Raw genomic sequence first — 14,403 nt, 5'->3', positions numbered from 1 at the left:
CAAGTGCACGTTCGTGCACCTCAGGGGTACACGTTCGTGTACTTTAGGTACACGATCGTGTACCTTGCTAGGTGCACGTTCGTGTACTTTCAGTACACGTTCGTGCACCCGTGGTACACGGTCGTGCACCACGTGCACAGCTCCTCGGAAGTTGATTTCCGGGGTTTTATCACCATTCCGACATGCTTCACACATCCATACTCAAAACCCATATCTCGGTTTCTTCAAAAACGTCATAATAACTTCAAAAACGTCAAATTCGAATCCAAAATCGTTAAAACGATAAAACCGCTCGAAACCTTAAACCAAAACGTAAAGCTTACCTCGTTTTGAAGCTTAAAGATGATAGGGAATCGAATTCTGAACGAATCGATATAAAGAACTCGTGATTTGGGCGAGAAACGGCGAAACGGCGGCGAAACGACGGTGATCGTCATTTTCTCTCTTCTCTGGATCATTCCTTCTGATCCTTTCCTCATTTCCTTATGCTTAAGGAATTCTTATATATATCTTGGTTAATGTACTCTTTTAATCCTTCATTTCTTTAACTTAAACCATTTCTCTTTTAAACTTTCAATTTTAACCGAACGATTAATTATTCACTTAAACTCGAATATCTACGTATTATTTATATCCAGATAAATAATACTACTCCAAATATAACTATTCTCGTCGATAATCTTCCGATTGCTATTCTCGAGGCTAAATTGGCTAATTTGTACTTTGGTCCTTGAACTCTTCAAAATTGACAATTTAGCCCAAAATGAATCCGCGTTCAAATTTTAAAAGGTCTCCGATTGACCTGAAACTTTTACCACCAATACTATAAAACATTTCGCGGACCTTGGCGAAATAATTCTATTTTCGGACTTAACTGGTTAAATTACCACTTTAGTCCCTGAACTCTAGTTTGTAACTTTTCTTGATATTTTTCCTTATTTTCTTATTCTAATCTTCAAACATATACGTCTTACTCCATATTATCCTTTTCTTTAATATCCCATATCTTTATCTTTGCAACTCCGGTCCTTTTCTGCCGGACACGTTGCACTAAACGCCACCTGAACTTACGGGGTATTACAGAACAACTGTTTTCTATGCACTTACAGTGCCCTTAATGACCACTCTCCTGTTCAAAAGTTAGTATGTTTATATTTTTTTGTTATTAAATTTATAACTAATGTTAATATTTAATGTCTTATTTTTTTGTAGATATACCGATCCTTTTTAAGAACACTGTTTTGCTGCGGATGGCTATCATTCATATCATGAAATTCTTTTAAAGCAAACGGAGGAAGGCAAACCCTATCTAGTAAGCGGATTAGTGGTTATATCATACTTGTTTGTTTTTAATTCCGGTTAGGGATCTTAATTCTGTAGTTGTGTTTCGTATTGTGTTGATGCATACACTAAACATCCATTTGTGCTTCTTTTGAGTAATATTTTGATTCTTTAGTGATTGGAATGTTTAAACCGGGAATTTTTGTTGTCTAGCTCTTTATTTGAGTATCTTAGAATATTGTTCAGCTCTAAATAGATTCTGGAGTTTTGGATACTGTAGAGTATCTTCTCTTCCCTCTCCTTTTATTTTCTATTTTTTGTGCTTTAAATCATTCTTTTTGTAATTGAAAGATAGCTTCTATTTATCTTGATTACAATGTTAATGGTGATCATTTAATATGTAAATTTTTGGAGTGCATTGTTTTTGTTTCTATATCTTTTAGAGTTAATTGTTTACTATAAAATTGCAAATGTTTTCCATGGTTTTCAGGAATGCTCCTAAGTATACTCAAAATTTCCGAACTTCAATTTCAATGTATCTCATTCATGGTGATTTTGTAGCAATCGAATTTGAACCTGTATGCATTGTGGGAGTGGATTTTGTTTGTTGTTCCAACCCTGAAAACGAGACAGTTACATAATTTATTTGCAGTTTGACTTCATACTTTTCAAGTTTTGGAAGGGAATAACATAATCAATGTCGGATCAGTAACATATCGATTTGGAATGAACTTGATGAACATGTTCATGCGTGATGGATAGAATAGCCATGTTTGGTCAAAAATATACACCTTTACTGAGACAATCATGAAGATGAAATTTAAACTGCAATATGGTCTTGAATTTACATTTCTTTTGTATATAGTGCAACTTCATCTTCTCTTTCAACCGATGCGTTTGCTGCAAATCTCTTCCCTTTTTTTGTGAGATTTATCACAGGCCGTGAACTTCATCTTTGTCCTCAATCCAACTACATCCGGGGTTCTTACATATTCCTACCATCATCTTCGTCCATAACCATACAAATTAGCCAACAAAACATAATTCCCACTGTTATTTGTTTCCAACTCCTTCTGCAGCAATTTCCCCAAGATTGATGAGAGAACATTTACAGTAAGAAAGGGAACATTGACCACATATAACATCTTAACCTGCTAATTCCAGCTATAACACATAGCAACACCAAAAGCCACAAGTTTCCATGAAACACTGACTACTCTTTACTCCTCCATTTGCAAGAGCAATTTGATTTGACAATGTGGAAACACTGATTGATATGCTATCAAAACAAGTTAAAGAACAATAAAACAGAAGTCAAGTTTTAAAGTTAAAAGCAAATGAACAGAGTAAAAGAAAGAGAATTCCATACCAACAGAAGAAAAAAAGATTTTGTTCTTACCTTTACTAATAAAAACATATATAGCAAAGTAAAACACAATAGCTTAATAGCATCAAAACACTATGAGAACGGGGCTTTGACTCATCGTCACAATAATAACCATGAAACACAAAGTTTCAAAGCAATAACTATTTATTTCTTCCATAACTTATATGACAAATGCATAAGCATGCGTTTAAACCAAATTGGGACTAATGTGCATCTCATATGCTACAAAATTCTCAGAATTTTATGTTTCCCACTTCTTTCGCATCTAAAATTAACTTGTTATTTTTAAAGGATATCAACAAATACATTAACAAGCAAACATATCGTAAATCATCAAGAACGAAGATGCAACACTAAATCAGAATCAGAAGCACTACAGATTCGAACGAACTTTGTTTTCTCAAGTTGAAAGAACCGAATTCTAGCAACTAGGATATTCCCAAAATCAATTCAATTGTTTCATTTTTGGAGTAATTAAAAGAGCTCATTACTAAGCAAGAATCCGGACAACGGAGCTAACATCTTCTACACATAATTCTGTAACACAAATCATCGAAATTAACACATAATAAATTCAGAAGTATAGCATAGATTTACCATGTCATTAGTAGCAAGAGTGCTTCCATTAGTGCCAGCATATCTCCAAGCAAGTGTAGCTGCTATCTTTTTTTTTCAACTCTCTAACTTCACTTGAAGATTCACAATTAAATAAAATCAAATGGGTAAAAAATGACACTCCCCCTCTCTCTCCACTCCAGATCTACCTTGCACACACTGTCAAAACATCAAATTCCCCTGCAAAAACCTAACACATTCAAATTACATCATTGAACGCCATCTGTGCAGCTCATAGATCCCGCAATTTAGAGTACATTTCCGCAAGACCTCCACCAAGAATTGAATTACAATGCAAGGCCTTAACAATGACATGAGCATGTATCTCATTCCCTCGCCGTATCAGCACAAGCAATCAAAATACTTCCCAAAGTAAAAGAATCTGGTTCAATTCCTTAAATCAGAAAACATATCCAAAGCTTCATCAAACATGAAGTTATCCACATATCCTGAAATCGTCGAATTCCATGAAATTAAATCCCTTTTCACACCCTGTAATGACCGAATTCCATTAATTAGCAGCACACCCTGTAATGACCGAATTCCATGACACAGAATCCGTCTCAGGCATCCTTCATATAACTTGCTTGGTATCATCCAATTAAGCTTCCACATTTACCATACATATCAATTAACGGTTTTACCCACATATATATTCGAAAAAAAATCAAAATTTGGTAGGTAAAAATGTAAATAAATTATCAAAATATGTATTTCAAAAAATTACCAAAATTGTTTTCTCCATTAAATCGCCGGAGCAGACCCATTGGGTAATGCTTTCCGCTAGAGCAAACTCATCTTAGTAATTAATGTCTTTTTAGTGCTTTCTTAATCTTCATATAAAATAAAATTGAACTTCTGAATTGGGAGCAATTTTTTTATAATATATAATCGTATTTAATTTATCTTTAAATGCTATATTTATTAGAAATTTTATGAAACCAAAAATATATTTAACTAGTCGTAAGCCTACGCAAATGCGCGGAACTAAATTTATATTTATTTTATTAAAAAAATTGATCTAAAGATCATAGAAAAGTTCATTATATGAAAAATAATATAAAAATAAATAAATTTCCATAATAATAATAATAATAATAACAAATTATTTTAAAATATTAAACATTTATGATATATATTTTATATTTTTATATTTCCATCCGTCCAATAGAGTTGTCCACTTACAGAAAAAATAAATTATCCCAAAATTCTTGTTCATTTTTCTAAAAGTAATAAATTTTAAAATTAATCTTTATATACTATCTTCATTTAAAAGTTACTGATGAGCTAATATTTATTGATATCTATAAATAAATTAGAAGTGTAGAGTGCATTAAATTGGTATTTTTATTAATAAAATTGCTCTATTTAATCGCATATTTGCATACAATTACTTCTTTTAGTGAAATCATGAATTGCATGTCAAAGAATTATCTGTAGTTTACAATATTTATTTAATTTACTTATGTGATTTTTTGTGTAATTACTAATAAAATTGAAATCTTTTGTTATAAAGGCAAGATTGCATATTTATTTTCTTTTTAATAAGATTGTTTTAGATGACAAAGTCTTTGTATTTTTTTTTCTATAAATAATGCGGATAAATTTCAATAATAAATAGCACATATTTATTTCTAGCACTTTTATATTTTAGTATCATGTTGAGTTCTTTTAACAGTATATATATATATAAAGAAATTCAACATTCAAATTCTTTTTATAATTTTCATTTTGAGTTGCAAAATAAACTTTAATCGACTTGTGAAAAATATAATCATTTAAATTACCGCAATAATAAATAATTTATTAATTGTATTCTTATGTCAATTAAAATGTATGAAAATTAGTCATGTTCGATTTTTCTATTTTTGTAGCTATTTTTCGAAAAATGTTCTTTAGGTAATGTTGGATTTTCCATAATTTCGATATAGTATCTATCAAAATGACAAATAAAAAATAATGTAATAAAAATCAAAATCAATATACAATCAAGAAAGAATTCTAACAATTGATTTGTACATTTTTATTTAATGTTTATTTATATAAATAATTAAAAAAGTAATAGACATACCTGAATTTTTAATCTCAAGATTAAACATACAATCTTGTGTTGATTTGAATTTTTTATGTTTTGTATCTCTTATATCCTTTTCATCAAATAACTTATGAATGTTAGCCAAAATGTCACATCTAGTATAGATATTAAAGTTCATTTCAACAACTTTAGGAGTATGGTTTTAAGGTAAGATCATCTTGATAAGAAAAAAACACATAAAAATATCTCATACATTAAATACTTTTTTGTACTGTTTTTTCTTTTTTCTTCTTTTTTTGATAATTTGGAGAGGAGGAGCGTTTGTGGGAGGAATTGAACCCACGACCCAGCAGTTTATTACTCAGCGCTTATATTATTTGAGATATAACTCATGGGTCTGTTTTTTCTTTTTTCAAATTGGGCATATAAGGTGCAATATTCTCATCAATCAATTTTATAAACTAATTGTTTCCTCAACTATATTCAGCTTATTTAATATATTAAATATAATACATATTACTACAAAACAATGGCACTCTTTATATAATTAAACCTAGAAACAATTATAACTAATTAAATTAACTATCACCAACAATTGAATCAACCACACTTATAATTAAAATATTAATCAAATTATTTTATTCTTAACCTATTTGAATTATTTTATCATTAAATAAAAGTAATAAAAATTCAAAAAAAGGCAACCATCACTAAATCCAAAAAGGGCCACTCAAAAGCATCACCAGCACAAGATGCTTACCAGTTTCTTGTACCCACCAAACATGGAGACCAAACTATAACACACTTTCAAATATTCGAACAACAACCCAACACTTAATAATGTCATCTTCCTTAATTCTGTCGAGTCCCTTCTCTTCTACACATCGACCTTCAATCACTAACCGGACACAATTTCACTTAGCAGCTTCAATACCCACCTGCTCAAACCAAATAAAGTCCTCAAATTTCTTGAATTTTACTCGACCCAATTCAAATTCTGTGCTGTTCCCCACCAGGAAATTCTTGGTTCGAACGTCCATAAGGGATGCAGATACGAGCAGCGAGGAAGAAACGGTGGTGGGAGAGGATTCGGCAGTGTTTGAATTGGGGAAACAGAAACTATCGTCGTGGGTTTATTTTAGTTTGATTCTGGGAGTTGTTTTGTATGTTCTTGATGTGGCTTGGATTGATAACTCAACTGGGTTTGGCAAGCTTTTTATTGAATCTATTTCTACTGTCACAGATAGCCCTGAAGTGAGTATTTTAGTAATTATTTTTATCTTTATTAGAATTTGTTTCAGCTAAACAATTTTGTCTATGGTTTAAATAATTGAGTTGTTAATCTCGTTAAGTTAAGTGTCAGCTTGCTTTGATAGTATTAGTGAGACAGATTAAAATTTTCGTTAAGTTAATTGAAACTGAAGCAAATAATTGTAGTGTAGCATACATGGTTCGCATAATAAGTTGATGAAACTATCATGAGAATTCTTGAACTGTTATTTTCTCCGTCTCTTAAGTCTCTCTGTTTATGGTTGTTATGTTCTTCGACGGAGTTATACAACTAGGAGTGACAAAAAGCTTGAGATACAATTTAGAATTATCTTAGTTATCTCTGTTGAAACATTTGATACATTCATTTCATGGAAAATGCCTAATCCAGGACTTTTTTGCAGGCTGTAATGTTGATCCTAATTGCCATTTTTGCCATCGTCCACAGTGGCTTGGCTAGTCTACGAGATAAGGGTGAGGCTCTTATTGGAGAACGAGCATTCCGTGTTTTATTTGCAGGGGTTTCTCTTCCATTGGCTATGAGCACTGTTGTGAGTTCTCAAATCTTTGTTAAAAGCTATTGCTGTGTTATGAAGTTTGTTCTCTTTCTCGCACTGACGCTGTAAGTGGTTTGTAATTCAGGTATATTTTATCAATCACAGATACGACGGAGTGCAGTTATGGCAGCTTCAAAGTGCGCCAGCGGTACATCAGCTTGTGTGGCTCTCTAATTTTATCTCCTTCTTTTTTCTCTATCCTTCGACCTTTAATCTTCTTGAAGTAGCTGCTGTTGATAAACCTAAAATGCATCTTTGGGAAACTGGGATAATGAGAATCACCAGGCACCCTCAGGTACTGTATCGTTTTTTATTGTATTTTCTCTTTGCATATATACAATGATCTGCCACTGAGCATGAATATTAGGCTGTAAATTTAAAATATTTGTGATCTAAGAATTGGTCGTACCATGTTCTATCATGTATCAGTAAATTGCAAATATTTGAGCTGTCTAAACTATATTTACCATTCTGTTAGAAGCATAACGAGTTCAGACTGGCATGACTAAATTGGATCAGTTTAGCGGGTGTCTGGCATAGACTTGAGAATAAATTTGCACACTTATTAGGGTTAGAGACATATTGATAAATGAAACTAAACTACCTAGACGCTGACTAGCAGAAGCAAAGTTTGCATTTTGATTGGTGTGTGCAAAAACCGAATCAAACTGTATAATCGAATGGAACCGACAAATTCTGTTTCGTTCAGCTGATATATAAACAAAATTGGTTTTCGGTTCAGTTCGTTTTGGAAGTAAAAAATATTTAGTTCAGTGTTGGTACAAATCAAACTGGAAAAAATTCCAATGAACCAACCGGTTCAATTTGTTTAGGACTGAAATATTTTGAATCTTTATAAATTCGTCTTTGTTCAGTTTAAATAAATAAATTCCAGTTCGGTTTGGTTTGAACCAAATACACATTCCTACATTCCCACATTTTGCATATATATATTCATACCCAATAGAAATCTCAAGAAATGAAAGGGAATATTTCTCAGCAACGCATGTTCGTTTAAGGCTAATCGAGTTGTGTTTACTTTCAGATGGTCGGGCAGGTGCTCTGGTGCGTGGCTCATACAATTTGGATTGGAAATTCCGTAGCAGTTGCTGCATCTTTCGGTTTAATCGGACACCATTTATTTGGCGTGTGGAATGGAGACCAGAGACTAGCGAAGCGATATGGCGAGGCTTTTGAAACAGTAAAGAAGCGGACAAGTGTCGTCCCCTTTGCTGCTATCCTCGACGGTCGTCAAAAGTTACCGGAAAATTACATTAAAGAATATTTCCGATTACCATATTTTTCAATTACTGCATTGACTTTAGGAGCCTATTTTGCACACCCAATTATGCAGGCAGCCAGTTCTCGGCTACATTGGTAAGCTTATTCATCTGAATTGAATCAAAAATTGTGATGATATGGCTCACTATATAACAGAATCATGTATCCATTTATAAATGTCAGTTTACAGATACATACAGCTCCAACTTTTTTACTACTCTCTGATTGATTTCTGCTCAATAAACCCAGGTTAAGAAATTAAATTTTTACCTATTAAACTTATATTTTAATAAATTTAAAATAAGATTGAATTGGTATTTTAGATAAATAAATAAAAGAGTTAATTTATTTAAACATACCTGCAAAAGCAAACCGAAAAGATAGGACAATAGCCTCGCTATTGTTACGAACTAAACAACCGGCGGCAGCCCTCAACTCAAAGATGGCAGCATCTATGTTGGCCTTGAAGCAACCAGCAACTGGAGGTCTCCACTCTGCCAAACCGTCGTCTTTACCAAGCTCTATGTCGCCGACTGCCTTCATCGGACTCCCTCGCATTCTGCCAAACCAACAAATGCTGACTAGCTGCATTCACTTATATACTAAAATAGATCAAAATAATTTTCAAACTATTTTGCTATGATTTTTATTGATATTTTGACATATATATAATAAAGCCTTTGATAGATTTACTAATAAAAATATAAAAATATTTTATTAAGAAAATTAATAAAATTTCATTCAAATATAAGTAATATTTTATTGAAAAAGTTGCACTATAAATACTATAGAAATCTGCTCAATCTGACTGAAATTATATTTTAAATAGAAAAAGGAATCCAAAGGTCCCTGTGCCATTTGTATTTGTTGGACTTAGTCCTTATAAATAGATTTTTTTTTATCTCTATGCTATTATTTTTACTATTAACTAAACCCTACTCCACTGTAGAGTAGGAATTAGAATTCAATTCCCATGATATAACGATGCTAAATTACATACAGTTAAAAATTATTTTTTCTTTATTAAGAGGATAATTGGACTCTCATAAATCACATGGTATAATGTTGGATAGTAAATTGCTAGGTCGTGTGGGTTCAATTCCTTCCACAAACGCTATTTTTTTAGAAAATTAGGATAACAAAGGATTCAATTTATCTCTTGAATTTGACATAAAAAATCAATTAAAGCCGGACTTTAAAAAATAAACACGTGAACTTGGCATTTTTAATAGTTTTGCTCTTTCAGTTTCAAATTGACCACCTGCCATACCAATTTGTGCATAATATTCCAAATATTTCTTAACACATCATCTGAGGGGGTTAAATGAGCCAAAATACCAGCTCACGGTGTTTTTATTTAAGCCGTGAATTTGGCTTCAATTGATTTTTTATACCAAGTTAAGGGGGAAAATGAACCTTTACTAAAACTATGGTGGTCTTTTTGAACGTTTTAGCTTTTGTTTTTGGCAATAATAAGACGTGGAGAAGTAGTGAAGCAACAAGTGAGCAAAATCAGAAGCCATTAATTATTATTTTTAATTTTTTTTTTCTGATTCTAAAGATCCGATCTCCGTCTGCTGCCAAATCCTATATCTCCAGGTAGGTAAGTAAGTTTTTAATTTTTTTAATTTTAACCTTCTGCTTTTGCTTCTATTTTTCACCCCTCTTTTGTTTTTTTCCTGCACTGTTTAAAAAACCCTTTAAATTTTTAAAATTTTCACTGTTCTTCTGATTGATCGATTATCAGTGTCTTAGTTTTGGGATTATACCTCTGTGCTGTTTTAATTTTACTTTTTAGGGTTTTGTATGAATGCATTGTGCAAAGTGCAAACTTTATGAGAAATTATTTTTTTTTTCAACTTTTATTAATTCCATTTTGAAAATTTGGAGTTCAAAATGGCATCTTTTTTTGTGGGTGTTGATTTATTAGTTGCTCTACTGGGTAACTCATTCAAGGGTTTTTGGTTTAATTGCTTAATAGTTGAATTGGTCGCTATTGTTGTTTGGGTTTATCATGCAATTCAAAGTTTTGTTGATGACTGTAAGCATTTCATTGAAATTTCTGCCTCTCAAGAAACTTAGAAATGACTTTATTTTTATTGATAATTGGGGAGGGGGAGCGCTTGAAATCACGACCCGGCAGTTTGCTGCCATAGAAATGACTTAGTAAGAAAAATTAGTAAACCCCCTTGTTTGGAAAGCCTTAAAATGTAGAATTTTTTGAATTTTGCATATGATTTAATCTAAACAAAGCTTGAAAGTGAGAAAGGATGGAAAATAAAATGTATTTTGGGTTTTGTTTGAATTGTTTCTCTGATTTTGGTTTTGCTTGTTGGCAATTAGATAGGTTTGGAGACGGCAAGTTCGGTGAATGGGGATTCAAATGATGGGATCTCAAAGTAATGCTCAACAATCTCATATACAGGCATGTCAGTTATCGCGGCAAAATTCGTGGTACAGTTTAACTCTCAATGAAGTGGAAAACCAATTAGAAAATCTAGGAAAACCGTTGGGTAGTATGAACCTTGATGAACTTCTCAAAAGTGTATGGAGTAGTGAAGCAAATCAATCCATTGGTATGGACATTGAGAATACCTCAGCGTCGTCTCTTCAAAGGCAAGCTAGTCTGACATTGGCTAGGGCATTAAGCGGAAAGACGGTGGATCAGGTGTGGAACGAGATTCTAGAAGGGCAGAAGAAGAGATTATGTCAGGAAATTAAGTCTCAAGAAAGAGAACCAATACTCGGTGAACTAACTTTAGAGGATTTCTTGGTACAGGCAGGGCTTTTTGCAGAATCATCAGTAAGTCTTTCTATGGAGTTAGTCACTGTTGATTCAGCATCCCCTCAAAGTTTTCAACAGAAAATGGCATTGTCTTCATCACCATCAACGGGCACTATATCAGACACTAATCCATCAGTGCGAAAAAGGAATGCCCTAGATGCACCAGAGAAAAGTATAGAGAGGAGGTTGAGGAGAAAGATCAAGAACAGGGAATCTGCTGCACGTTCACGAGCTAGAAAACAGGTAGGCTTTCTGATTTTTTGGGTTTTAATATGTTTATATCATCTTTAGACTGATTTCTATTCATGAGCTCAAAACTTGTTTTTTATTTTTTGGAAACAGGCTTATCATAATGAGCTTGTGAACAAGGTTTCGCGTCTGGAGGAGGAAAATGTAAAGCTGAAGAAAGAGAAGGTATGAACCTTTCATCTAAAATGTTACTTTTATCTGTTTTGTTGTTGTTTTGAGTTCCAGCGCATGAAAAATCCGGATTATAAGCTGTACTGCATCAAAATTGGGGATAGGTGACCACTGTAATTGTTCCCGGGCATTGCAATTTTTATTTTTTTTGCTTTTTATGTATTTCAGTTCTTACATCAATTTAATTTCTTCTCAATGCATTGTTCTTATGCAACTTGACTTTTAACATGCTCAATTTTATTCAGCCTAGACTGATTTTTCTAAGCACTGAACAAAATCAAAATTCAAATTTATGAAATTCCTCAAGCTTGATAGAAATCTATTGATGAAACTTTACTGTTTATTGTAGAAACTGTCAAATGATACTCATCCACATATAAATTGAAATTGAAATTGAAATTGAAATCGAACTAGTGCCACTGGACATGATTCGTGTTTATTGTTTAAAGTATGAGCATGCCTGTTATTTTCCTAGAAAATTGAAGTATAAAAACATGTTTGGCACAAAAACTGAAATTACTTTATGCATTGGCATTTGGCATCTAAATTTACTGATTCTTATGTATAATCATCCTATGGTTATTTGGTCATTATTTGTATGACTTATAGAGAAAACCAAAATGCTGACTTGTTATATATCTGGTGCAAAATTATATGGTTTAGTTAAATTTGTTTGCATTTGAAGAAGTTAAATGGCAGTGCCATTTAGTTGCCTAGTTGGTTTTATGACTGGATTACGCTAGTATCAGTATATGTTGTAATTCATTATAAAGTAAATTAGTAATAATAAATCTTTATGGGTTTGGTTCTCAAAATTCCTCTCAGAAGATGAATATTCATTAATTTTGAAGTTGAACTTCTTAGCTGTAAATAAGTACAAAAAGGCGACGTGTGATATTTTTGTATTTGGCCATTTCAGTTACTAAGGTTTGAAACTATTGTGGATTTTTGAATTCAGCCAGTTTTTATCATTGTAAAACTTGTTTCGTTAAAAGTGTTCACAGATGATTCTTTTGCAGCAAATTAAAGAAACCTGCGTGTTTATAACTAGGATCTTCATCTTGAATTTTAATGGAGAGAATGGCTTTTGCGATGGATACTTAAAGTAAATGTCACATATAAGGAACCTTAAATTTTTAGGACTGAGAAAGGTCTGATATGTGTCTAGTGGCTGGCTAAGCTTAACGAGAAGAGACAGATTAAATCTTAAACTTCCAATAATTTAATAAAGGTTTATTTCGCCCCTCCAACTTGGCACAAAAGATCAAAATAGTCTGAGTTCGTGCTTTTGGACAAACCACCCACAACGTGCCAATTTTGGATCAGTTTACACCTTTGACTAACCTTTGACTATCAAGACTGATGACAGATTATGATGTAAACTTATTGAAAATTGCCAAGCTGTGGATATTTTTTGTTCAGAACTACAAACTTTATTCTTTCTGAATTCACCTGTTAGCATTTGGCATGGCTGAAAAGAAGCAAAATTTTAAAGATCAGGGTTGTACTTGCTGCTTCTAGTTTCTGTGGATATCTTAGTAATGTGTGCAAAAAGCGAACTGAACCGACATATTTGGTGCAGTTTGATTTGGAATAAAGAAAACTTGATCTTTTGATTTGGTTCGATTCTGAAAAAAAAAAGAGTTCCCTTTTGGTGCAAATCGAACTGAAAAACCGAATTCGGTTGACATATTTAATATTTTAGATCCTTGTAATTTCGGTTTGATTTGATTATATCAAAATATTGGTTCGGTTTGAACTGAGTGCACACTCTAATATGTTAGCATGAATGCATTTGCTGTTCTACCTTGTCACTAGCTTCTGTTACAAGTCATTTGTTTATGTTCTGAAGTTTTCACTTATTCATTTTTTTTATTTTTCATGTAGGAATTCGAGAATACATTGCCATGTGCGCCTTTAACAGAAGTAAAATATCAGCTTAGAAGAACGAATTCAGCCTCTTTCTGATTTTGGTTTCTCATTCTCTTTCAGCCCCTTGGGGTTGAGTGGAAACTGAATTGAGATCTTATGAGCAAGTTGCTTTCTCCAGCTGTTAATGTTATTCCACTTCGCCCTCCATTTGGTTTCAGATCAACTATGTCACGCGGAAAATTGTCGAGTTCTATGTTTCAGCATTTCCGTTTCTGAAACACTTTCGAAGTTTCAAAACTTTATACTTGTAACCTTGTAAAAAAACATCAGTTTATCTTTTTTTTTGTTTTTCATTTAAACTTTTCTGTTTCCGTGTAACTTAGGAGATCAATGTACATTCGTATTTATAGTTTTATCTTATACAGCACAAAATGTGCCTAGTGTTTGATATGCTTAGGGTCTGCGTTTGTTTTGCTGGAACTTGAAGGAACAGTTGGTTTATGTTGTGCAGCATGGCTTTGGATTGTCCATATGAACTACAGCTTTTATTATGAACCAATTTGTAGATTTTCTCTTAGGTTAGAGTCTGCTAAATTCTTTCCTTTAAATAAACGCGGACTTTAAAAATGATTTTTTTTGTTTTATGTTAACCTTAGTAATATTCCTTTTGTCCCTAATTAATAGATCATGTTACTATTTTTGGTGTTTCAAATTATAGAACACTCTATATTAGACAAATTATTTAAAGATTAAAATTAAAAAGTTCCTTTTGCCCCTATGAGTATGTAATGTTAACCCTAAATGAATTAATTATTAATATTTCAATACAAAATATATCAATAAAGAAACTAGTTATTAATATATAATATTTGTTAAAGGATAAGATTGAAAAATAGATAAA

The 14,403-nt window shown here is 32.4% G+C and overlaps 2 protein-coding genes and 1 long non-coding RNA gene across 6 annotated transcripts; 2 read left to right on the top strand and 1 right to left on the bottom strand.

Annotated features, from left to right (window-relative positions):
* Nucleotides 1-2,001: 2,001 nt before the first annotated feature.
* LOC126685973 (uncharacterized) lies at nucleotides 2,002-4,156 on the bottom strand. The gene is made up of 2 exons (XR_007643764.2): nucleotides 3,266-4,156; nucleotides 2,002-2,560 (listed from the first exon to the last, which is right to left on the bottom strand). It is a non-coding gene; the product is annotated as an uncharacterized LOC126685973 (long non-coding RNA).
* Nucleotides 4,157-6,033: 1,877 nt separating this feature from the next.
* LOC126654048 (15-cis-zeta-carotene isomerase, chloroplastic) lies at nucleotides 6,034-8,618 on the top strand. The gene is made up of 4 exons (XM_050348089.2): nucleotides 6,034-6,572; nucleotides 6,992-7,138; nucleotides 7,230-7,439; nucleotides 8,190-8,618. The coding sequence occupies exons 1-4, from the start codon at nucleotides 6,159-6,161 to the stop codon at nucleotides 8,523-8,525; spliced, it is 1,107 nt and encodes a 368-aa protein (XP_050204046.1). The 5' UTR covers nucleotides 6,034-6,158; the 3' UTR covers nucleotides 8,526-8,618.
* Nucleotides 8,619-9,914: 1,296 nt separating this feature from the next.
* On the top strand, nucleotides 9,915-14,084 carry LOC126688377 (ABSCISIC ACID-INSENSITIVE 5-like protein 2). 4 transcript variants are annotated; one of them, XM_050383044.2, is made up of 4 exons: nucleotides 9,915-10,024; nucleotides 10,769-11,453; nucleotides 11,553-11,624; nucleotides 13,518-14,084. In XM_050383044.2, the coding sequence occupies exons 2-4, from the start codon at nucleotides 10,797-10,799 to the stop codon at nucleotides 13,596-13,598; spliced, it is 810 nt and encodes a 269-aa protein (XP_050239001.1). In that variant the 5' UTR covers nucleotides 9,915-10,024; nucleotides 10,769-10,796; the 3' UTR covers nucleotides 13,599-14,084. The 4 variants fall into 4 exon arrangements, with proteins under 4 accessions (XP_050239001.1, XP_050239003.1, XP_050239002.1 ...); XM_050383046.2 differs by having other exon boundaries at nucleotides 9,916-10,024; nucleotides 10,773-11,453; XM_050383045.2 differs by having other exon boundaries at nucleotides 9,921-10,028.
* The last annotated feature ends 319 nt before the right edge of the window (nucleotides 14,085-14,403 follow it).

This window comes from Mercurialis annua, linkage group LG6 (genome assembly GCF_937616625.2).
Source record: "Mercurialis annua linkage group LG6, ddMerAnnu1.2, whole genome shotgun sequence".
NCBI classification, from domain to species: Eukaryota; Viridiplantae; Streptophyta; class Magnoliopsida; order Malpighiales; family Euphorbiaceae; genus Mercurialis; species Mercurialis annua.
This window is presented reverse-complemented; position numbering and strand designations above follow the sequence as displayed.

Coding starts and splice junctions, on each gene's coding strand:
- LOC126688377 (XM_050383044.2), top strand. CDS start 10,797: ATGGGGATTCAAATGATGGGATCTCAAAGTAATGCTCAACAATCTCAT. Junction 11,454..11,552: donor GTTCACGAGCTAGAAAACAG/GTAGGCTTTCTG, acceptor TTTTGGAAACAG/GCTTATCATAATGAGCTTGT. Junction 11,625..13,517: donor TAAAGCTGAAGAAAGAGAAG/GTATGAACCTTT, acceptor TTTTTCATGTAG/GAATTCGAGAATACATTGCC.
- LOC126654048 (XM_050348089.2), top strand. CDS start 6,159: ATGTCATCTTCCTTAATTCTGTCGAGTCCCTTCTCTTCTACACATCGA. Junction 6,573..6,991: donor CTGTCACAGATAGCCCTGAA/GTGAGTATTTTA, acceptor ACTTTTTTGCAG/GCTGTAATGTTGATCCTAAT. Junction 7,139..7,229: donor CATTGGCTATGAGCACTGTT/GTGAGTTCTCAA, acceptor TTTGTAATTCAG/GTATATTTTATCAATCACAG.